This window comes from Carcharhinus amblyrhynchos, chromosome 3 (genome assembly GCF_965287045.1).
Source record: "Carcharhinus amblyrhynchos chromosome 3, sCarAmb.v2.hapA, whole genome shotgun sequence".
Classification (NCBI taxonomy): Eukaryota; Metazoa; Chordata; class Chondrichthyes; order Carcharhiniformes; family Carcharhinidae; genus Carcharhinus; species Carcharhinus amblyrhynchos.
In genome coordinates, this window is record NC_137326.1 from 44225915 (window position 1) to 44250101 (window position 24187).

At 39.2% G+C, this 24187-nt stretch overlaps 1 protein-coding gene across 2 annotated transcripts in view; it reads left to right on the forward strand.

Annotated features, from left to right (window-relative positions):
* The window catches only part of LOC145339240 (serine/threonine-protein phosphatase 4 regulatory subunit 2-like), a 58791-nt gene extending 55393 nt beyond the window's left edge, over positions 1–3398 (forward strand). For both annotated transcript variants that reach the window (XM_080183645.1, XM_080183653.1), the window contains exon 9: positions 1555–3398. In XM_080183645.1, coding sequence (XP_080039771.1) covers positions 1555–1841 — 287 coding nt within the window. In that variant the 3' untranslated portion in view covers positions 1842–3398. The remainder of the gene's footprint in view (positions 1–1554) is intronic.
* Positions 3399–24187: the final 20789 nt, after the last annotated feature.

Below are 24187 nucleotides of genomic sequence, written 5' to 3' on the forward strand. Positions count from 1 at the left end.
CCTTTTAATGAGTATGTTTTCTGTATCGTTCTACTGGTCGACAAAGTCACACTGCAGCTTGGTGGAGCAAAAGCTGTTTCAGCAGCATGCAGTAAAACCAAGTGAGATGTGAAAACTGGAATTACATCTTGTAAGTACAGGTTAAACTTGTTTCACTTGGGCTTTACATTAAGTTGTGGTTGTAGTGATTTTAATAAGTAGCCAAGTAAAAAAAAATTGTTACATTTGTATTTAAGAAATGTTAATGTTAAGCCCATGTGTTCTCCCATTTTAATCTAATAGATTAGAATGCAAAGTTCTCCATGTTTGCTTGCACAAAATATGAACGTTCAGAAATGACAGGCAAAAAAAACCCAGCTGGTTCATTTAGCTTGTCCAACACCATGATAAACAATTCTTCCCACTGTAGTAATTTCCTAGGAGGTAAAATAATTAAGAAATTCCTTTTCAGTCTGGCCATCAGTTGGGTGTGGCCATGCACTGCACTTGAAAAATGTTGGCCTAGGAGTGGTATTTGTAGTATAATAGTCTTGAACGCAAATTTGGCTCACTTGTACTTTTTAATTGGTTATTTAATCTAGCTCCCTGTATTTCCTGTGTCCTTGTGTATCATCTCCACTTGCCCAATACACAGTCTTAATACAATTTACTTAATGGCTGCATTTTATAGTTTCTTGTGAAATTAGAACAGTAATATTCAAACAATTTTATCTGCTTTTATTTCAATCCCTGAAATCATCAAAGTTTTAATACCTTCTGATGTTTGTTTCATGTTGCTTTGGTTTCCATAGTGATTTAAGTATCCATTTGATTACTGTTTCCTTGTATGCAATACATGTGGGTTTCTAGGAATCTCCACTTCCTACAGCACAGAAGGCAATTTGGCCCATTGTTCTTGTGCCAGCTCTTTGAAAGAGCTATCCATTAACCAACAATCCCACACTTTTCCCCATAGACCTGCAGTTTTTTCAAATATATATCAAATTCAGTTTAGAAATACAAAATCTAACATTCTTTCAGGCATTGCATTCCTTTTTCTCATTGCAGTTGAATATTGAGAGGTGCCTTGCCTTTTTGGTGTCTGGATTCACTAACCTTAAAATCCACTAAATACAACACAAAAAAATTCCATATATTAACACTCAGGCCTTCATTTGTGCCTTTTAATACTTAAGCCATTGAGAGAAGCAAGGAATTGACTAGATTCCAAGGTCACCCATTATGTAAACTCTCAATTCATATTGTGTTGATGGAACAAATAAATCTACGATGTTCCTGCGTGCTTCTGCTGGCTGTTACATGAATTTTGTGAATTAATTTATTTCATGTTCCTTATTCCCTATAAGTACTACTATCAAATGTTACAAATATATAAATAAGCTGATCTATTGGATAGTCTGAAATTAATTCTTAAATATGGAACTTCTTGCAAATCAATTTATTTTTCACTTGCAATGTTTCCCTAATTGTAAATGCTTCAATATACCTTTTTCTGCAAGTTTGCAGCTGCACAGTACTAGAGAAAAGGTGACATCTGATTTTGTGTATTTCCAGAGCCTTCAAGCATACAAGTAAAAGCCATGTTTGAATCTGAGAAAGTTGAAGTTTCGTCTGAAAATGTCAAAACTTCAGAAGAAAACCAAATGGACCAATCTGAGCCAACCAAGACATTAACTTCTAAGGCAAGTGAAATCAGTGAAAATACTGACGCAGTTAGTAACAGTGTGGACTACAGCGATACAGAAAAACCAGATACACCTCCCGAAACTCCAGAGATGCCTTCTGAGAGCCCAATGGAGAACAGCGCAGATGCCACAGAGGAACCAATGGAACAGGACTAAATGTTGAGATACTCTGCAGTATTTTCCATGAGGTGTTGATTTTACACTGTATAAAGTTTTATGTAATAAAGTGGACCTTTGTTTCCAGGAGAAGGAGGGACAAACCTTCTCCAAGAAATACCTGGAAGAGCTGTACAAGATGAGAACTGTGAAACCAGCTCCTTCAGGTCTCATCTACTGCTCCCGCTTTTTTTGTTTGGTCAAATCAGTGGTTTTGTGTATAGATTTTCTAATTAGAGAACGTTTTTAAACTGGAAAGTAAAACTATAATTGTCAAGTTGTTTTCCAATTCATTGGACTAGGCCATTTACCATAGTTTTTTGTCTCGTTTTTAAATCTCTTCAGCAAAATTTCATTTCCCACATGGTCATTGTTTCAACATTTAATACATTAAACATTGCTGAAACAACAGGTTAAGACACATTCCAGGAAAAAAAACAAAAATGATACATCACTTTCATTTACTTCTGATCCTGTATTCATTAATGAAAAGTGTGTGTGTGTGGTTCACATTAATGTGAAACAGCAAAGTTTAGGACTTGTTTCAAGATCAGTTTGTTTTGGTTGCAGAATAAATGCTTTTTTTGATTCATTGTTCAAGCAGAAAAAGTTGGGAGGTAATCACTCAATTTATGCTCAGTGGTTAGAACATTGTGAATATTTGAGCAAGTTCCTTTCAGTTAACATTTTAGGTAGCATGCAGACAGCATTGTTACACATACACCACTGACTGCATTGAAGAGCTACTGCAATTACCTTGTTAATTTAGTCTTGTGCCAGATCTTATGTACTGGTGATGCAATTTTAGGGGGTGCATTGAACCACCATGATTTGTACAAAATTTTGAAGTGAATGAAATATTTTTGAACATGCTACTACATTTTGACAGCCAGTGGTTGTACATTTTTTTTGGAGATGAGAACTCAAAGCACAAATCTTAATCTGTACTTCTGATGTTTTCTGATATCCAGCTTGTAAATTCAAAACCTTTAACTGTTCAGCAACAATTACTGGCTGTCAAAATTTGTTTGTACTTGTTTCTGGCAACTGTACTTTTTGATATTTAGAATTTTTAAATTTCTGTAAGTAGATTTTGTAGATTAATTGTAGATGTAATTGTTCACTGCCTTTGTGAAACGTTATATAATTGTATAATTTGTGTGTAAACTGAATGCTTTGGCTTTCAATACAGTATTCATATAAAGCAATAAATGTTATATCTGGACACAGAGTCTGGAGATACACTCCAGTTCCCTTTGATAAAATTTGCACAGGGTTGCCAGAGGCCATAATGACTGCACGTAACTGACAATCTGCAAGATTGACAGTTTTGTCTTTCCTGTGAATGTAGTATTTTGCACTTGTTAAAGTGAATATTCTAAAGATATAGTTTTGTGGGATCTTAAAATTCATTTTGAGAGAACTGAGTCTTCATCCTAACCAGAATGTAAAGTTTTTACAGGATGCCTAAGCGCTGTAACATTGTTTCTCTTCAGTGCTGTGGTTGGGAAGAATATGCATCTTACATTGCTAATTAAACAATAGTTTTCACAAGTTTTTAACAATCTGATCAGCAAAAATGTTTTTGAATCTTAATCTTGTTGTCAGTGTCGTGGGCAGAACTAGTGGTATCAGTGACTTGAATTTTTTCCCCTTTCCAAAGTATCCATTAATTCTGGTTCTAACAGCCAAGTTCAGGTTTTTTTGCACTGCTGTACTTGGGTATAAGAAAGGCAGCAGGGCATTTTTTTTTGTTTTTATTGCACCAGTGTGACTTGCAACCTAGCTCTTCATCTGTTATATACTTGAAGTCCTTATTCCACAACCTAGCTTTTAATAAGCTGTTTTCTTGCAATCCAGTTGACTGGCAAACGTGGGCTCAGAAGTTGGTTGTATTCTCAGATTGTAAATGCAATCACACAATGTATAGAAGTTGGCTGAAGAGAGCTGGATAATGGTTGAAATGAAGTTTATCTCCTTCCTCTTGCTCCACCTGAAAGTTTGCCTTTTCTGCTTTCAAGGAAGAAATTAAATTTCTAGAAACAGTAATGTTCCTGCCTGAGATTGTTCAAAAAGATTCTAAACGAAAATTTTCTTTAAGTAATAACTCAGAGGTATAGTGTTAATTTAAATTTCAAAATTTTATAACCTCATATCTGTGCTAGCACTCAGATCTCTCCACTTAGTCCCATTTCCTGCTTTCCAATCCAATTCTACATTTTCCCTTTTGAGATTTTTGCCCTTTTTAAAACCTGTTCAACTCTGTTTCCACCTACTGCATCTGTAAGGCTTAATGAATCCAAGTTGTTTTTGTGTGACCGCTAGATTATTTAGCCTCAGTTTACCCTCTGCCATTTTTGGACTGGTTAATCCATATTACCAACTTCTGACGACAGGTCATCCTGACTGAAAGGGTGGGATTTTCCAGCTACGCTTGCCCTGAAACTGGAAAATCCCAGCTGAGGTCAACAGACTTTTCCATGGTCCACCCCTTGCTACAATTTTCTTGGTGGGTGGAATGGGATAATTCTCCCCAAAATGTTGGGTCTGTTCTCCCTCCACATGCTGTCAGTCCTGCTGAGCATTTTCTGTTTTTTGTTTCAGATTTCAGCATCCGCAGTATTTTGCCTTTTTGTTTTTTTGCTCTTTGTAAGAATAAATTTTCCATGACTAGCCTACAATCAAGTTTTCGTTAAGTTCAGTTTTGTTGTGTTCTTTCCAGTTTTTGCTTACACAACTGGATGCTGGAAAAGTTATCAGACTTTTAATTATGAGGCTGGTTATGTGATCTGATCCAGCCAAACTTACTTTGCTTTCAAAATGGCATATTGAAGTATCAGTGAATTTGGGAACATTAAATTTGGGTGAGGGAATTACTCAAGCATTCATGTATTTTGCCTTTGTATTTTGAACTTGGTTTGCACTGTGACAACAAAGTCTGATAATGCAGAGTGAAGAATGGCATGTCACCCGGGTATTTAATCTACTCTGAAGGATAGGAGGGAAATATACATTTTAGCACGATGGAATTGAACCTTCTCACCAATTAATGCACTGCAGGAAGTCACCAAGTCTCCTTAGCTCCTTCTATACCCACTACCATCTCAAAGGACAAGAGCAACTGACAAATAGGAACACCACCACCTGGAAATTCCACTCCAAGTCACATCTCTGTCACTGGGTCTAAATCCATGAACTCTCTCCCTAACAGCACTATGGATGTAACTGTACTGCAGCAGTTCAAGAAGGCAGCTCACCACAATATTCTCAAAGACATTTAGGAATTGGCAATAAATAATGACTTAGTCAGTGATGTCCATATCCATGAATGAATAAAAAAAAGCAACTCATGGTAAATAGGGTTGGGATCAACAAACAGGGAAATATATTTGAGCACATCGTTGAAGCAGATTGTGAAACAATAGATGCTGCATAGATCAGGCATATTGGATTGGTTTGCTTCAACTCTTACCTGTGAATTACAAAATTAGAGGGATTTTGAATATCACACCTGTTCGTTCATATCTTGGAGCAGATATTGCCTCTCAAATAACTAGGTAAATTGCAAAAGTAATTTTAAATTGGGCATTTTTCTGTCAGGGTGGTTAAATACTTAAACCCATCACAAAGGAATTATCTTAAAAGTTAACTTGCACTAGAGTTGTATTTAGAGATTACCAATCTCAATTCCTTGGGTTGAATATTCCTTCCTTGGCTTCAGTTTAATAAGTAATGTTGTTTCTTTTGAGAAAAGGTTCTAACTAAATTTGAAGTCTTCATTTCAAGATCCCTCCTATAACTCCATTACACAGCTGTGTAGAATGATTTCCTCCCACTTTCCCAAAACTCCATTAGAGTTTTCTGTTGACCAGGAACGTGAGAAGATTGGTTGAATATGATGCTAAATCTGATAGTTAAAAAGGACTGTTTATTTTCCCAAGTAATTTTTATTTTTTTTCTCCAACTCCTTTGAATTTAAACAGGAACAAAGATCACGTTTAAACTTTCACCATTTGTTGCCATTAAAATTATCATAGATTGCATCTCCTGTTAAAGCAAATTTGACTTATTTTCAAAATTTTAAACATAAATTTAATTGAATGACATTGACTTCTGAATGTTATGCTAGAATTGGCAAGTGCTGATGTTATAGCACTGGTCCTTGAAGTCATATTTACTCGTGATTTTTTTTCGATCTTTTGATGTGCCTGAAATGCAACTTGCCTCGGGCTACATCACAGGCAAAAATGGCTGAAGTTCCTAACATATCATTGATTATCATTGTCAATACTGAACAGTGAGTGACTCAAGGGGTAGAGGTGGGAAAATATCAGTGCTGTCCTGCAAAGGAAACACAAAATAGTGCAAATATGCACTGTCATCTGAGGAGAGAAATAACAAAGGGTGCACACCTATGATACTGAGTTGTCTTTCCCTGCAGGTGCTGTCTGAATAACATTTTCTGATTTTGTTTGATTTCCAGCAGTTGTCCTATTTTAACTTTTTATGAACAAGTTCAGAGGGTGGTGTGTGTGTGTTAGAAGTGGGTGCAGTGGGTTTTAATGCTGCTCAATTAATGCTAGGATGGCAGATATGTCATTTGATCTAAATTCCTAAAAATAGCTTCATTCTTGGAGTTCCACATTTGAGACTTTCAGCTGTCATGGTCATATTCAGGAACTTGGGGTGAGGAAACATCAAACATTAACCTTTTGCAATTATACTGTTCAAACAATTAATTAAAGTTTTAACTTAATGGTATTTGATATGAGGAAAGTTTTGTATTCCTCATGGGAATCTCATGTTTATGTTGTGGGAAAAGAGTGGTGTTTGAAGATTTTCAATGCAATGTCAAATGTTAGCCTTAGTATGGTAGCTGACGTAACAAAAGAAGAATATTCCTGGAAAGTATTGCATTGATTTAAGCAAGGATACAACTCCGTTGGAAGTAAAAGGGAATATTTTTGGCCCGTTATTGATGTGAATAGAAAAGAAAAGGGTTTCAGCTAAGAAGTAGGGGAGAAATGATTTTCACTAGAATTATGAGCAATAAGAAGTTATACTTGGGGAGAAAGTCTTGAATGATTGATTCTCCAGAAAAAGACCCTTTCAACATAATGGAAAATTTTGAGTCCATAAATTCACATGATAGTTACTGTTTGAGAACATGAACATAAATAAAAAACACTGGAAAAAATCATCTGGCTGTACCTACAATTACAAAAATAAATGGAAAGTTTTGAAGGATTTCTATAGTTGAGTATTGCTGAAAAATGAAGTTGTTGAAGCACTCATCAGGACAGATGCAAGAATGCCAAATTTCAAAGAGCAACAAGTTAGACTGCATGAGAAGTGGATATTGATTGGTTGGCAAATTGACTCCCGTTAAGGCATTGTATTGTAGCCAATACACCAGGGGCCTTTTGTCTTCACATTTGTTTAATTCAAAAAAAGACGCAATGCAGAGACATGTTCCTCCTCGCTGCAGAGGTCTCTCTGAATATATTTAGCTTCTAGCCAGTGTGTGCAAGCCACATTGACTGCTGATCTTGAATTGTTGTTGGTGTAGTTCTTTGCACACAAGGTTATTCAGCAAATGCCATTGAATCGCAGAATGACAGTTAAAGTTGGACACTTATGTTCTGAGTTTTGCAAGCGCATACTGGTCGAGTATTGTCTGTACTCCGCTTCTTGCAAACTGTCAATTCCTTGATTGGACTGCCATGGGCAAAATGAATGGTGGAGTAGGCTCCAAGGGTTAAATGGCCTATTTCTATTTTCTATGTATGTTTCTGTGTATGCTGAACAATTCAGTGTGTGCTAAAAATTGCACACAACCAATTTAAGATCATCAGACTGGCTCAATGTGGCTCACTTATGCTTGCTATAATATATTCTTATGCAAGGACATAAGAACATAAGAAATAGGAGCAGGAGTAGGCCATCCAGCCCTTCGAGCCTGCCCCGCCATTCAATAAGATCATGGCTGATCTGTCGCTGCTCAGTTCCACTTTCCCGCCCTCTCCCCATAACCCTTAATCCCCTCTCCTATCAAAAACCCATCAACCCGCGTCTTAAAAATATTTAGCGAGGCAGCCTCCACCACTTCAAAAAACTTTGTTTTGGCAAAATTTGAGTTTTGTGTTACCAAGTGACTATTTTTACAATTGCAATTGGACATGATTTATAATGTCTGGCCACTAGAACTGAAACCATGATAGGGAATCGGTTAAATGTTTGGAAAGGGAAGATATAAAAAGATTGGGAAAAGCATGGAGAAATAGGATAGCTCCAGTTGGAGAGCCAATGTTAGCGTGGTTGTAATGGATTGACAAGCCTCCTTTTAATGCTGTGATTTCTATGACCCATAAGCTGCTCTTATCATGTTGTAAATGACGTGTTGTGATTTTTATATATCTATAAGGTACTTATTTTATGCCAAGTCACCTCTGCAGTAAGAAAAGCATAATGACCAGGTAATTTAAGATTGTGATTCTTTGCCTCACCCATCTAGAAGTTCCTCCTTTGGCCTAGTGGTATAGATCATGGAACTGGTAAACCACAAACCTAGAGCTCTGAGGATTCTGGTTTGAATCCCACCATGGTAGATGATTAGATTTGAATTCTAAAAACACTAGAAGTCCCTCCATTACAGCATCCAGTTGATTCTTAAATATTCCAGGGTTTTTGCCTCCACTACTTTGTGTGTGACCATTTCATTATGTCAGTCACTCTTGCAGGAACTCCCTTACATCAACAGACTTTATCCACCTATCCTGCTACCTTCTACACGTTAACTGCAGCAGTTCAAGAAGGCAGCTCACCACCACAACTGCAATTAAGGATGGGGCAATAAGTATTAGCTTGGTCAGTGCTGCCCAAATTATATGAAAGAATAAATAAAACACGTTTGTCTTTGCTCCATCCCAATGGTTGAGCCTTTAGCCTCAGGCTCCACCATCTTTTCCAACATACTTTTGTTATTCTAACACAGTTCATGGGACCATATGAATTGGTCACGACCTTTCCTATATGTAGTTTCTGTTGCATTTTAAGTGCTGTTTTGCCCAATTATCTAGTTTATTTATTTCTGAGCTATCTCCTGTGGTTCAATTCTAATTTTGGTTTCAGCTGCAACTTTGACTGATTAACTTTGCTCCTGAATGTAAATCACGGACATAAATTCAAATAATCATGAAATGAATGTTGTAACTGGGAGAATCCTACACCCTTACACTTGTCCTTTGCACTCCCTCACCCCCCAATCCCCGCTTCCTTCATGTCCCAGTAAAACCTCTGACATACCTGTTGTCTACTGTTCAGTTATTGTATATGTACCCCACCCACCCCCAGTCCCCTCTCTGCCTCCCAGATTTACCCTGGATCACCACAACGTAACTAAGACTTTTGTACAAAGCACTGTCCAGTGGGCTAAAGTAACAGTAAATGTGAGACAACGCTCTAGGTCCCCAAATATACCTGTATTTGTGCCTATACCATGGGAAAATTCCTGATCTAAAATAATCTAAATGTTGAATCTCATTTTGTGATATGCGAATCACTTAAATGTTAGTAAAAGTGTGATATTTCTCAGTGCAAGGGAACCAGAAATGCTAATAGTTGATGCTATTAATACCTTCAAATTTTATATACTACCTTTAACATAGTAAAATGCCCTAAGGTGCTTCACAAGAACGTTATCAAACAACATTTTATAGTCATACAAGCTGAAAGTTTGGAGACAGAGTTATGCTCCAGGAACTGCTTTAAAAGTAGAAAGAATGGCAGAATCAGGTCTGAGTTTTGGCAACTGAATGTGCACCTGCCAATGGTGAACAATTGAAATGGGGGAGAATTGGAACAGTTATAGACTGCAGGAAGTTACAGAGGTAGGGAGGGATGAGAACATGGAGGGATTTAAAACAATGTTGAGAATTTTAAATAAAAACAGAAGGTATGGAAAAACTCATCCAGTCCGACAGCATCTGTGGAGAGCGAATTAGAGTTCTGTGACTCAATGTTAAAATTATGCTTAAAAGGGGTGCCAAAGTAGGTCAGCAAGCATGGGGGTGGTGTGTGATTGAGACTTGATAAGGTTAGGATTTGGACAGTGGTGTTTTCTGATTAACTTCAGTTAATGGGAGTCATCAAAATTCTTTGAATTATATACTGTCTTGTATTGGAATGCTGATTATTAATACTGCTAAATTCTAACAGATATTTGGATATGCTGTAACATTCATTGGGTACAGTGATGCAGTGGATCAGTTCCACTTTCCTGCCTGCTCCCCATAATCCTTAATTCCCTTATCTATCAGAAATCTATCTACCTGTGACTTAAACATATTCAATGAGGTAGCCTCCACCGCTTCAATGGGCAGAGAATTCCAGAGATTCACCACCCTCTGAGAGAAAAATTTCCTCCTCAACTCTGTTCTAGACTGCCACCTCCCACCACCACCCCCTGCCTAATTTTGAGGCTGTGCCCTCTAGTTCTGGTCATATTAAAGGAACACAAAGATTAAACTACTAAAACTGGCTATATTGTAGTTTTGGGACACTCAATGATGATGCTAAGTTTATTTTTGCACTCAAAACATCTTTCCTCTCAGGGCAGAATATAATTCAAAGAATTTTGATAACTCCCATAAACTGAAGTTAATCAGAAAACGCCACTATCCGTATCCTAACCCTCAAGTCTCAGTGTTACGGAATATCACTGCTAATGAAACACTCCAACACGACAACTAATGTGAGAATAACACTTTTTAACATATTTACATATTAGTCATAAGTAGGGCTTATTTTAACACTGCATTGAGGTTTCTGTGAAAATTCCCTAATTGCCACGCGCCGGTGCCTGTTGGATGTCATTGAAGGAGAATTTAACATAGCCAATGCACCTAACCAGCCCGTCTTTTGGACTGTGGGAGGAAACCGGAGCATCCAGAGGAAACCCACCCAGACACAGGAAGAACGTGGAAACTCTGCATAGACAGTGACTCAAGCTAGGAATCGAACCTGGGTCTATGGCGCTGTGAGGCAGCACTGCTAACCTTGTGCAGCAATGAGAGGAATGGCCGTATGGCAGTAACATAGACCAACAAGCTCTTGCTCACAACTTTGAATTGTGCTAGGGATCTTTTCCACCATCAGTAGGCACATGACCAACGGTAGAGCCTCTAGAAGTGCAGCAATCCCTCAGTACCACCAGCATAGCAACCTGTAAACAAATGTGTAGGATTGTATACAGACAAAAGGTGCAATAAATATTTCTAATCTTGCACCAGTAATTGACAGCCAAAGTAGTTTGGTTTTTCCCTTCTAATATGTATGGAATACCTCGTGTTGTACATAAACTGGGAATTGATTGCATCAAGGATTACAAAAATAAATGTGGATCCTAAATATACTCATAGAATTTACAATGCTAAAATCAAAATGGAAATAATCAAAGGAAAAGCATCTTATGAGTATGCAGAATCACTATAAATTGTTTTGATCATACCCCTGAATATCGTGTGAGTTAGAATGTGGTGGATTGCCTCTATCATATCTCACACCACAGAATATGACAACATTGTATGTGATTAATGTTTGCTTAAGCCTGGCATTGTATAAAATACTCTTTCATAAAAATCACAGCATGGTCAATTTTAAAACTGCTAAAAAGAACTCCCTTCTATTCAACAGCAACATTTTTATTTGTTGCTTTTGATGTAAAGTGTACAAGTCTCTTCAGAGGCACAATGAGAAATAAATAGCCATCAAGCAGTTAGGATGTGGTCTGATGTTTGGTCAGAGATGAGCATTGGGGAGGTCACAAGAGAGGGGGAGAGACAAGGTAATTACAGGAGCTTAGAGAATTCCGGAATATGGGAATGAAGGTTTATATACATCTGACCTAAAATAAGCAAAAACAGAAAATGCTGGAAAATCTCAGCAGGCCTGACAGCATCAGTGAAGAGAGAAAAGAGCTAACAAGGGTCCCCTAGACTCAACGTTGGCTCTATTCTCATTCTACTGATGCTGTCAGATCTGCTGAGATTTTCCAGTATTTTCTGTTTTTGTTTCAAATTCCAACATCTGCAGTAATTTGCTTTGACCAAAAGGAAGAATGAATGCAGAAAATGTCAATGTCGGAAGAACAGGTTGTAAGGGAAATTCTTTTGAGTCCATTTGACTCCACGGTGACTGGTAATCTAGTAAATATTATTGTCAGACACTAGTATTCTATATTCTTGGGGTTCCTACTTACTCTATATCCTATATCCCTATATCCCACCCAATGACATTAATAGTTTTCAAATGTTTATAAAATAAACAGAGATTGGCAACTAGTCCATCACACCTGTCCCAAAGTCTTGTGAATTTATACATGTCCCATCTATCCTCCTCACTCAGCCAACCACACTGTTTCCTGTGAACAACAATATAGAAGGAAAACCACTAGACCAAGTGGGGGAAAACAAAAATAAAATTCCCCACTGACCTTGGAAGGCAACAAATAAGCGCCGAAAAAGCACCATTGAAATACATCCATCACCATCTCAACGACCTTCTCTCTATATGATGTCGGCACTGTTAATTCTGGCCTTGAGTCATTGTGTGGAATTTTCAGTTTTCCCCGTGTCTGCGTGAGTTTCTTCCAGGTGCTCTGGTGTCCTCCCACAGTCCAAAGATGTGTGGGTTAGGTAGTTTGGCTATGCTAAATTGACTCTTAGCGTCATGAGGGTTAGCAGAGTAAATATGTGGGGTTGCAGGAATAGGGCCTCGGTGGAGAGTTATGGTTGGTGCAGATTCGATGAACTGAGTGGCCTCCTGCACAGTAGGGATTCTATGATTCTATGTGGTTGACAACAGCCGCGAATCTTTGTTCTGAATCCTCACTACTGCATGAGCTGGCAATTTGGTGCAAAGGTTACAGAGTCAGTGAAAAGTAATATTGACTGACATCTAACCTAACTGTGTTTACGCAGCTTATAGTGGCGTCTTCAATAACTTATTTAATTGAACTAGCATATTCACATGGACTGAATGTAATTCTTTCACTATTAAAAAATGATCAAATCTACTGGAGCAAAATAATACACAACCTAATATGATAATTACAAGTCTTAAAACCACGCTTCGATCCAGTGGCTCTCCTGTGAACCTTCTTCGGGATTTTCTATTGTCTATTGTGATGGGACTAAAACTGAACAAGATTCTAAATCTGCTCCAGTCAAAATCTTGTGCGAACAGGATTGTTTTATATTTAATTGTTTGGGTCCTACCTCTGAGCAATCTCCTTGCTTTTTCATATAATAGCGTGATGTACTGCTGTTGAGAATCGCTCAGCATGGATCGTTGGCAAGTTACAATGCATATTAGACAACCCAGAACACCCCAAAACAAAAAAAAGGCAATTACTATATTACTCAAGGCTAACAAATAGTTTTATATTTATAAACATGGTGGAAGTTCAGATAAAGAAAGACTTGCATTTATAAAACAACTTGCAAAGTGACAGAGCGCCCGGAAAGGTTTGGAAACAAAGACACTTGTAATTTGGGAATCCTGATTGCTAATTTGTACCCAGTAAATTCTCACAAACAGCAATGTGATTCCGAGCAGATCATCTGGGTTGTTCTTTTTACCCATGTTGTTTGAGGGATAAATGTTGACCGAGACACTAGGGATAACGCCATTGTTTTTTTGGACAAAGTCCTGTTGGATGTTTTACCTCCCAGCGGAGGGGGACACCCAGAGGGGGCAAATCTCACCGGGAACAAAAAAGTATACAATTAATACATGAAATAATTACCGTGGGTTTCCAAAAGTTTTCAGTGTGTATCAGTAGAAATAAGCAGGAAGCCTCTCGGACTATAAGCCTTAATGTTCTGTTTTATTGTTTTAATCTACGCTGCGCGGGATAGTGTAGTTTTTATGAGCTCCCGAGCTTACATATTTCATGAGCAAACCTCTAGAGAGAAACTTGTAAATAATTAAGGGTCTAAGTGTTATATCGTGTGAGCGTTATTGATGCAATAATAGTGAGAACTGGTGTTTGGTTTTAGTCTTACTACGTTCTACACATAATCAGGGCGATTAGCGTTATTTCTTTAATTTATATTGGAATTTGCTCACGGTCTCCTAGGAAATAAATCAAAGTTACAGGTATTATTTGTAATGCGATGTGCCATTGCTAGCCATTTAACTACAGACTTTGAACATTAGTCTCTAAGGAAATAAAGTGCGGCCACTAGTGATCATCTGCTCTGTGTTCTATGGTAACTAGTAATTTAATATGTGTAAATAAATGTCCAAAGTTATTAAAGGTTTGCACTTTACATACCAATGAGATTCAAATTCAAGCACACGATGACAGTGAGAGCCAGGGACGGCTCTCCTCTGAGCTATCTTCTTATTGCAGTCTGACAGGAAATAAATTTGAACATAAACCTTGATTTCAGAAAAACTGTTTTCAGTTCAGATTAGTACTTCGTCATAAGTATTTTCGCTTATTAAACAAAATTGTTCATTTTTACAACGCCATAAATTATATGTGTAACCAGTCTTCAAATATATTTTTGTTTCATTTTTTATGGGAAGTCTGCTCTGTCTGTGTTTTATGTAGCAAAACTTGCTGATAGATTTTCGGAACTCGGTCAGCTATGCACCCGCCGTGTTGTTTAAAAACGCCAATGTCTGTATAAATGAATGGCGCTCAGGAAGGTTCAGGATGGTTGTTCTGGAAGTTGCTTATGCATCCTGATTTCCATTCACACAGACACAGAGTAGGGTGTTCATTCACACACAAACACACACATTAGGGTGTTCATTTACACGCATATACAGATGAGAGTGTTAATTCACGCGCAGACACACACATTAGGGTATTCATTCACACACATACACACACATTAGGGTATTCATTCACACACATACACGCACAGTTAGCGTTTTCATTCACACGCATAGAGATTCGGGTGTCCATTCACACACACACACAGATTGGACTGTTCGTTCAAACACACTCAGGTTAGGGTGTCCATTCACACACACACAGATTCGGATGTTCATTCACTACACACATATTAGGGTATTCATTCATACATACAGATTAGGGTGTCCATTCGCCCGCAAAGAGAGTAGGATGTTCATTCTCACACACACAGATTAGGAAAGTAAAGTTTATTTATTAGTCACAAGCAAAGCTTCCATTATTACTGCAATGAAGTTTCTGTGAAATTGATGTTCATTCACACACACACACACACACAGAGTAGGATGCTGGGTGCACCCCCTCCACCTGCCCCCCTTCTCTGTACTTTACCCGGCCCATGAACAATTCCGGGACAAGCAGTTGGCATCTGGGATGTCAAGACAAAGAAGGCTGTTGTGACCTTTAGCTCGTGTACAAAGGGGTAAGCATTTTGTGACAAAGACAGAATGACGTACCAAAGGTTGAGTGAACAAATAATTATGTTAATATAGGCATGCTAATGCACTTACTGCCCTTTCTGATCCAGAGCTGTTGGAATTGTTTACTAAAATTTGTTTTTTTTTAAGCGATGATCCACAAGTTCAGTTTCCAAGCCAGCCACTTTTTATTTTCACGGTTCCAGAAAGTTTTTGCAGTGTATTGTGGAAACTATTTAAACATTCCTTTAAAAAAAACGGCCGTACGTGGGCAAGATTGATACACCAGGGCTGTATTTTTAGTGACTAGCACCAAGCTCTCACCACCATCTTGTGGTTTGCCTTATTTTATGAAGATATCTTGTTCCTTCCTGTTATTGGAGAGCCTATTCGTGGTAATATTGCTGGTCCAGGTAACATGTCCAGTGAATTGAGAACATTTCATTTAGGACTCTGCAACCTTAATCTGGTTAAATATCACAGATTAGGTCATTGTTATTCATTGTTTCCAGACACTCAACAATTTCATTGTGCATGTAACAAAAGGGAAGCTGCAAGTTCTTCTGATAATAATTGGGTTGTATTTAATGACTATGCAGGAAGTTCAGTTGAAAATATTTGGGAATTAATGTGTATGGTAGGACGAGCAACAGGTATTTTAGAATTTGTGACCATTACATTATTCATACAAGAACAGTTAATGGTATATTGTAGGGCTGCTAACTAATTGTCCTGGTACAGATGTCAAGTGCAATAGCTTAGCTTTTAAACAGCAGTTTCAATTATCAAACTGCAAGTGTGAGAAGGGGAATGTGAAGTTCTGAGCCCCATAATGAATGACTTTTAAGTGTTTTCTGGAAACTGACCAACTGCCTTGCCAAAAGTAGTACTCTGCATTATACATCTAGACTTTTATAGAAAAACTTGAAATAAGTATCTGTTGCTTCTGAGTGTAATCTGTCATTTTTCATATCAATTACTTTCTCTGGGGAGGCCCTATCCCTTTGCTGTTCTTTAGGTGGCACGATGGCACAGTGGTTAACAGTGCTGCCTCCTGGCTTGGGTCATCGTCTGTGTGGAGTCTGCACATTCTCCCCGTGTCTGCATGGGTTCCCTCTGGGTGCTCTGAAGATGTGCTGGTTAGATGCCTTGGCCGTGCTAAATTCTCCCTCAGTGTATCCAATCAGGCGAGTGTGGCAACAAGGGGATTTTCATGATAAATTCATTGCAATGTTAATGTAAGCTGATTTATGATTCTAATAAATAAACTTTAAACTTTAGCCCTGACTTGTAACTTGGAAAGGTTGTTGATTAGCCTACAAAACATGAGGTTCATCTAGGGTGAGACAAGCTTGTCAGTATTTGATGGACAGGATAAGTTTTTTTCTCCCCACAGTGAGCATACCCTCCCTCATTCGCCAAGCAGCTGAGAACTGACTTACATTTATTGCGTAAAATGTGGCTGACTTTGTGAGTTTGTCTGCATCTGGGATTTCAACATAAGGTCTCAGGTGTTTTAGTGAAAATCTGCTCTGCTGGTCATATTGCAAAAGGTTGGCAATGTAAAGTGGTCTCATTCTTCAATAACATTTTAATTGCATTTAGCGTACCTGAAAAATCATTTTTCAGCCTGCTCTTGTACACAGGATACAATTCTGAATATTTGCTGAAAAATATGGCTTATGTAATTGTATAAATTAATTTTACATTATAGCTGTTCCCATTCCCTTATAGGATCAAAATCAACAAACATCTTTCCAAATTTTTATTTTATTGCCATTTTTGTGTATAATGTATGTCTGACAGTGATTTCCTATACATGCCAGTTTTCAGTTTGGATTGTGTCATTTGGATTTTCATTGATTTTGGGGGGGCGGGGAGGGTGCATGGTGATGGAGGTAGAAAGAGGTGTATTAACAAAGGCTGCCCCAGTTCAAAATTATGGCACACAAAAAAAGCATTGTTCTCAGTGCAAAGGAAGATTTCAAATATATGACCATAACCTTATTTTTGTATTCTTTTAGGGATAAGTTTACCAAGATCTGATTAACTCCAGAAAATGACTGAAAATTTCCATCATGCTGTTTGGTTAAGGGAAGAAAGAGAAAAAGACTTGCATTTATATAGCACCTTTTATTACCCAACATTGTGATTTACAATCAATGAAGAACATTTGAGTGTACTTACTGCTATAATGTGGCAGTCAGTTTGCAGAGAAAACTCCCATAAAGACCTGTGTGCTGATCAGACAATCTGTTTGTGATTATGTTGATTGGAAATATGTGTAGTATGAACTTGTATTATAACCGGGGATCATCTTTGGCACAGTATAGATCTAAATTACCATTAACAATGGCATTTGGTTTAAACACAAAATACCTCAAAAAGTAACATCATCCAATTATTATATAAAATGCTACCGAATTAAATGGCATTAAATCCTTTTCATGGTAATACTTACTTCCATGATAAGATACTGCACTGAGGTGTCTAAGCTGTTTAAAATGGATACTTTCAAGCTTTACGCCTTTGTCACCTCTGGACCTGACTACCCCAATGCAGTTCTGGCTTGTCTGCCCCATTCAACCTTTCATAAACTTGAAGTCATCCAAAACTCTTGCCTGCGCCTTCACTTGTACCAAGTATTGTTCACTTTTCACCACTGTGTTCACTGACCTACATGGATCCTGGTCAAGCGACATCTTGATTCTAAAATCTTCATCCTTGTTTTTCATCTCCATCATCTCACCTCTCCCTACCTCTGTAATCTCCCTCAGCCCTCCAACCCACTGTGATATCTATGCTCATCTAATTCTGGCCTCTTGAGCATCCCTGATTTTAATTGTTCCATCATTTTTTGCTAAACTTTCAGTTGCTTAGACCCTAAGGCCTGGAATTTCCTCCAAACACATCTCATTCTCTCTACCTTAATTTCTTATATTTATCTATAGCAAGATCCTCAAAACATATCTTTTTGACCAACCTCTTGGTCATCTGACCTGATTTGTGTGGTTCATTATGTGGCCCACTGTTTTGTTTTATTGTACTCTTATGATACCTTGGGACTTTTCATTATGTTAAAGAAGATATATAAATATAAATTATTGCTGTTGTGTGAAATTTTACAGTTTAACTTAAAAATGGATATTTACAGCTTTAGGAATGTATACAAGTTCTACAAATTTGTTAGTAAACTTGAGAAATAGATCTGTTTTTCTGAAATTAGTATTTTGATAGTGTACAGGATTCCAGTCACTCAGCAAATGTTATAACAGCCATATTTCTGTACATTACACAGAAGATGCATTTTAAACAGTAATGTACATTGTAAACCCAGCTCGCAGGTGCAGCAGGTGGTCAGGAAGGCGAATGGGATGCTGGCCTTCATAGCGAGGGGGATTGAATATAAAAGTAGGGAGGTCTTGCTGCAGCTGTATAGGGCATTGGTGAGGCCGCAGCTGGAGTACTGTGTGCAGTTTTGGGTGCCGCACTTGCGCAAAGATATTTTAGCCTTGGCGGGAGTGCAGAGGAGGTTTACTAGGCTGATACCGGAGTTGAGGGGGTTGAGCTATGAGGAGAGGCTGAATAAACTAGGCTTGTACTCGTTAGAGTTTAGAAGAATGAGGGGAGATCTCATTGAGACGTATAAGATGATGAATGGGATGGATAGGATAGAGGTGGAAAGACTCTTCCCGCTCAAAAAAGACAATAGGACTAGGGGGCACAGCCTCAAGATAAAGGTGGGGCGGTTTAGAACGGAGTTGAGGAGGAACTTCTTCACTCAAAGGGTGGTGAATCTCTGGAATTCTCTGCCCGTTGAAGTGGTGGAGGCTGCCTCGCTAAATATTTTTAAGACGCGGGTTGATGGGTTTTTGATAAGAGAGGGGATTAAGGGTTATGGGGAGAGGGCGGGAAAGTGGAACTGAGCCACGACAGATCAGCCATGCAGGCTCGAAGGGCTAGATGGCCTACTCCTGCTCCTATTTCTTATGTTCTTATGTTAAATCAATACATTGGGCGGCATGGTGGCAAGCACTGCTGCCCCACAGTGCCAGGGACCTGGGTTCAATCCCCAGCTTGGGTCACTGTCTGTGCGGAGTCGTCATCTACTCTCCATGTCTGCATGAGTTTCCTCTGGGTGCCCTGGTTTCCTCCCACAGAGCAAAAGACGTGCTGGTTAGGTGGATTGGCCAAACTAAATTCTCATTCAGTGTACCTGAACAGGTAGCCGGAGTGTGGCGAATACGGGATTTTCACAGTAACTTCTTTGCAGTGTTAATATAAGCCTACTTGTGACACTAATAAACTTAAAAGAAAAAGCCCCATTCAGTTGAGAATAATTTTAGCCAGAAGAAAGAACATTAAAAAGCTCAGATAGGTCTTAGTATCAAAATCACCAAGTAGCATCAGTGTCATTAACATTTGCAAAGGGCCAATGTACAATCAGATGAAAGGGAATGCATAACTTGTGTGTGTGTGTTAGATTAATACTTTTGAGTACAAGTTTAATAAACAATTTATCAATAAATTTTTGCCTTAATTATCATAGCATGTTTCTGATTGCAAAGGGTTCAGAATTGTAGGAAGTGAACACCAAGGAGAGCAAAATCATGTGGTTTACCTTTTGAAGTACAAGACTGCATGTTTCCTCTAACTTAAACCTTGGTATAAAAAAATGGAGTTCATAATCAAAATGTTGTGAATCACAGAACTGTAGCAGGCATATTATTTCTCCATTCTTTTCAACTTCAATATTTGTTGCATGGTAATAGATAAACCAATTTCTCCAGGGGAAACATCTGTTGTAATGCCTCTGTTGTAGTTGCAATCTATTCCAGTAGATATATAGCAATAATACATTATTTATTTGTTGTAGCATTCAAATAAGCAGTTTGCAAAGTCTAATAAATGTGTTCAGCTTCATGCACAGTATAGATAGTAATATTGTTCAAAATGACGTATGGTTTCCAATCCACCTTCATAAAATGACATGGGAAAGGTATTCTGGCACCTTCCGGAAAGTACCACTGTTTTACAATGTTCTTCAATGCTTAACATTCATCTAACGGAGAGGTCAACATGAATTGCTGATTGTTTGACCCCATATGTAAATGAATGCTGAGCAACAATTCAGTGTAGTAAATGAATATTGTTGAAGGACAATGGTAAGTGGGTAGAATGTAGCCAAAGTCTTTCTGAAATAAAGATAAAAAAGGCTTGCAATACTCTGCATCTGCAGCGAGAAAAATAGAATTAAGCCGGAAGTCTATTGCTTCACCTGCCAAGGAATTGGAGCGGGTGAGGGGCCGACAATGGAAATCCCCGTTGACCTCGGTGGGAATTTCCGGTTTCGCCCGAGTGAGGCCGTAAAATCCCACTGAGGCAGGTTGAAGGTTTCAAGTTGGTAACAGTGGAACAAGCCTCACCAGTGTAGTGGAGAACATATAATGAGCAGTGAATATTGTATACTAAATTGAAAGAAGCACAGTTTAATTGTTGTTTTAGCTGGAAGGTGTGGTTTGGGGTCTTGGAAAGCGAGAAGGGAGGAGGTAAAATGGACAGGTGTTGCCAGGTGCGGATTTACAATGAAACAGACTGTGCACAGGACTCCTGAGTGGCCGGAGGGGTTGGTGGGTGGGTACAAAAAGAATGAGTTTCTAAACATTTCCTCCTGTTGATTTTTAGAACCAAACAAGAATTTCCTTCTCCTGAATCTGACTGCAAATATCAGCAAAAGGACATGACGTCTCTGAGTGTCAAATTAAACTGACATTCCAGCCTTTCCCAGACAGTCACTCTGACTGACTGACTGCTCTGCTGTTGGATAATTGTAATGAAGCTATTCAACCAATCATAGGCTGACCCATCCTGTATTTGCTGCTGATAGGCTCACTAAGGGGGAATCAGCCTGTGATTGGCTTGCTTTTTAAACAGCAGTCCTGTTGGATAGTGAAACATCTCTCTGCGCTTGTGGCCCTGTTTGACTCTTTCCCATGGGGAATCTTGACTTCTGCCGTTCCTCAATCTTGTCCCATATTCCAGTTCGAAGGTTGGCTGCCTGGAGTTGACAAAGAAGGATGGAGGTATCAGGTAAATGTCTGTAACTGTGTGGACTGCTGCACAGTAATCGGGCTAAAGAAATTAGAATCTGTTCTGCCCTCTGCTTGGGTATCAGGCTTTTCCATGAATTTAGTTCCGTGGGTTTCCTCCAGGTGCTCCGGTTTCCTCCCACAGTCCAAAGATGCTAAAATTGCCTCTTACTCTCCTGAGATGCGTAGGTTAGAGGGATTAGCAGGTAAATGTGTGGGGATATGGGGGTAGGGCCTGGGTGGGATTGTGGTTGTTGTAGACTCGAAGGGTCAGATGGCCTCTTTCTGCACTGTGGGGTTTCTATGATTCTATGATTCATTCTCAGCTATTAAACTTTAGCTGTGAGTGTACAGATCCAGTTCACACTTTGTGATCATTTAACAACGATCTAAAAGGGAGAGAGTAAATTTATAGGTGTCTCATTGAGAAACTGGGAATGAGATTTTCTGATGATGTCATCTTCCATTCCAACTGATATGACTTCCATCCTTCACAACTAAGGCTCCGCCAAGCTTGGTTATCCATTCTATTTCTTATACATCTGTTCTCTTTCCCTCCCTGACCCCCACTCAAAATCACATAAGGGTTCCCCTTGCCCTCACCTTACCAGCCCATATGTTCAATAGCTCATCCTCCAGCATTTCCACCACCTCCAGCGTGATGCCATCACCAAACACTTAATCCTGTCCCTTCTTCTTTTAGCATTCCACAGGGACTATTTCCTCCATAACAGTCTAGTTCATTCCTTAATCACCCATAACAGCCTGTTCCTTTCTGATTGCAGCAACATGGTGGCACAGTGGTTAGCACTGCTGCCTCACAGCACCAGGGACACGGGTTTGATTCCCGGTTTGGGTCAGTGTCTGTGCAGAGTCTGCATGTTCTCCCCATGACTATGTGGTTTTCCTCCCACAGCCCAAAAGATGTGCTGATTAGGTGCATTGACCATGCTAAATTCTCCCTTAGTGTACCCAGATAGGTGTTGGCATCGAGAGGATTTTCACAGTAGTTTAATTGCAGTGTCTTTGTCAGCATGATGGTGCGAGAACGTAACAGTCACAAACTTAATGACTTTTGCAGGATGGGTAAGCAAAAGTATGACTCACAGACCTGAGCTGTCTCCCAATCAGATGAAGAGAACAGCAACAATCTGTATAATTCTGCTCATTTAGTGAAATATGCTAACCAAAGGATATAAATATGTTACACAGCCTTTGTATCGGGGACACACACCATGGAACCAGACTGTATAAGGTGTTCGAGTCATCTCCATCCCCAAAGGGAGTACAAGATAAAAGAACTCACGTTACTTGCTCGTTCCACTTGCTGAACCGCTAAGAAGAGGGAGGACACCCGAGACACACTTTCTTTAAAGCTGGCATTAGAGCAAGGCCACTAAACACACCTACTTCATGAACTAAATGGAGAATTTGAACTCCACTGAATTTGAACCAGAAACCTGACAGATTTTAACTGCTGGACCTCATCTAATATTACTGATCAGCTGCTCAGCTATTTCAAATAGAGTTTGGTAGCTGGCTAGTGGGAGCGAATGAAAAGCCACACCAGCTATTTACATGGTCTCCCTGGACAGTCCATTTCATTTGTTTCCAGTCTCTGGCTAAATTAGTTACATTTAAACTGTCTTCACACTTTCTATATCTTGAGCTTCATTCCACTTTCCTGGTCCTACACCTAGTGGTAATTTTATCAGTAAGATCGAAATTGAAAGTTACAGCGCCCATTCTACGTGGACATTTAGATTTGAATTTTTCACAGTTGGGCACGCACACTCAGTGAACCAGCGGGCCTGATATATGTTTCTGACTGTGCTTGGCCTCAGAATGCCATTTCATGCTGGCCAGTCACTGAATTGGCACCCAACCCGAAACACTCATTGGGAAAGGCTGAATGCTGCCAGGGAGGGTAGGTCGTGAGCAGGTGCCGAGAAAAGGGTGCCAAGAAGTGCCAAACAGGCTGGCATGTCTAACATGCTCCCTCAGGGGACAGCCTGTGCAGAGCCATCTCAGGAAGCTGCAGACCTGTGAAAAATAACTTGTAATGGAAAAACTATGCGAAGAGTGTCTTAGGCAGCACTTTCAAACACGAACCTCAGTCCCCAACCAACTTTTAACATTTTATTTTAGCCCCAACAGTTCATTCCTCCCTGGGTCAAGGTTGAAGCTAAAATGTTCGAGTCTACCTGGCCAATCAGCCCGCCCACTAACCATAAGAGCAAATGGGCTACATAAAATTGTGTTCAATTGGCCCCTTGATGGGCTGAACTGCCTGTTTGATTGTCAGCGGGCGCCCTTCTGACTCTTGCGCGTGCACACCGACTGAAACATTCTTTGAATGCATGTTGATATTCGACACACGCCTAATATCTTCTCATGTTCCCGGGTCAGGCTCGCGCCCACCCAAGCATCGTCAAATTCTGGCCTGAGTCTACTGGTCACTGTTTAAGTGTAGCAGTCATATTATTGCGGGGTCCTCTTCACTGAAATCAGCCTTTAAATGAAGCTTATTCACAGTGCACGCCTCTGATAGCACTGCTTGTTTTTGATCAAATATTAAACATAGAATGATGCCTTTTCCAAGAGTTCAGTGAGTTAAAATAGGAGCAAACAATTCGACCGTTCGGACTACTTTCACCATTCGGTGAGCTCATGGCTGATCCGTATCACAACTCCATTTACGTCCCCTGGTACAACATCCCTTGATATCCTTTACTCAATAAAAGTCTATCCATCAACATTGATGTGTTTTAAAGCTGATGGCATGGAGCTCTGCTGATAATGCCTTTTAGTGGAATTCTCTTTCTTCACCAAGTCATAAATACTCTGTTAATG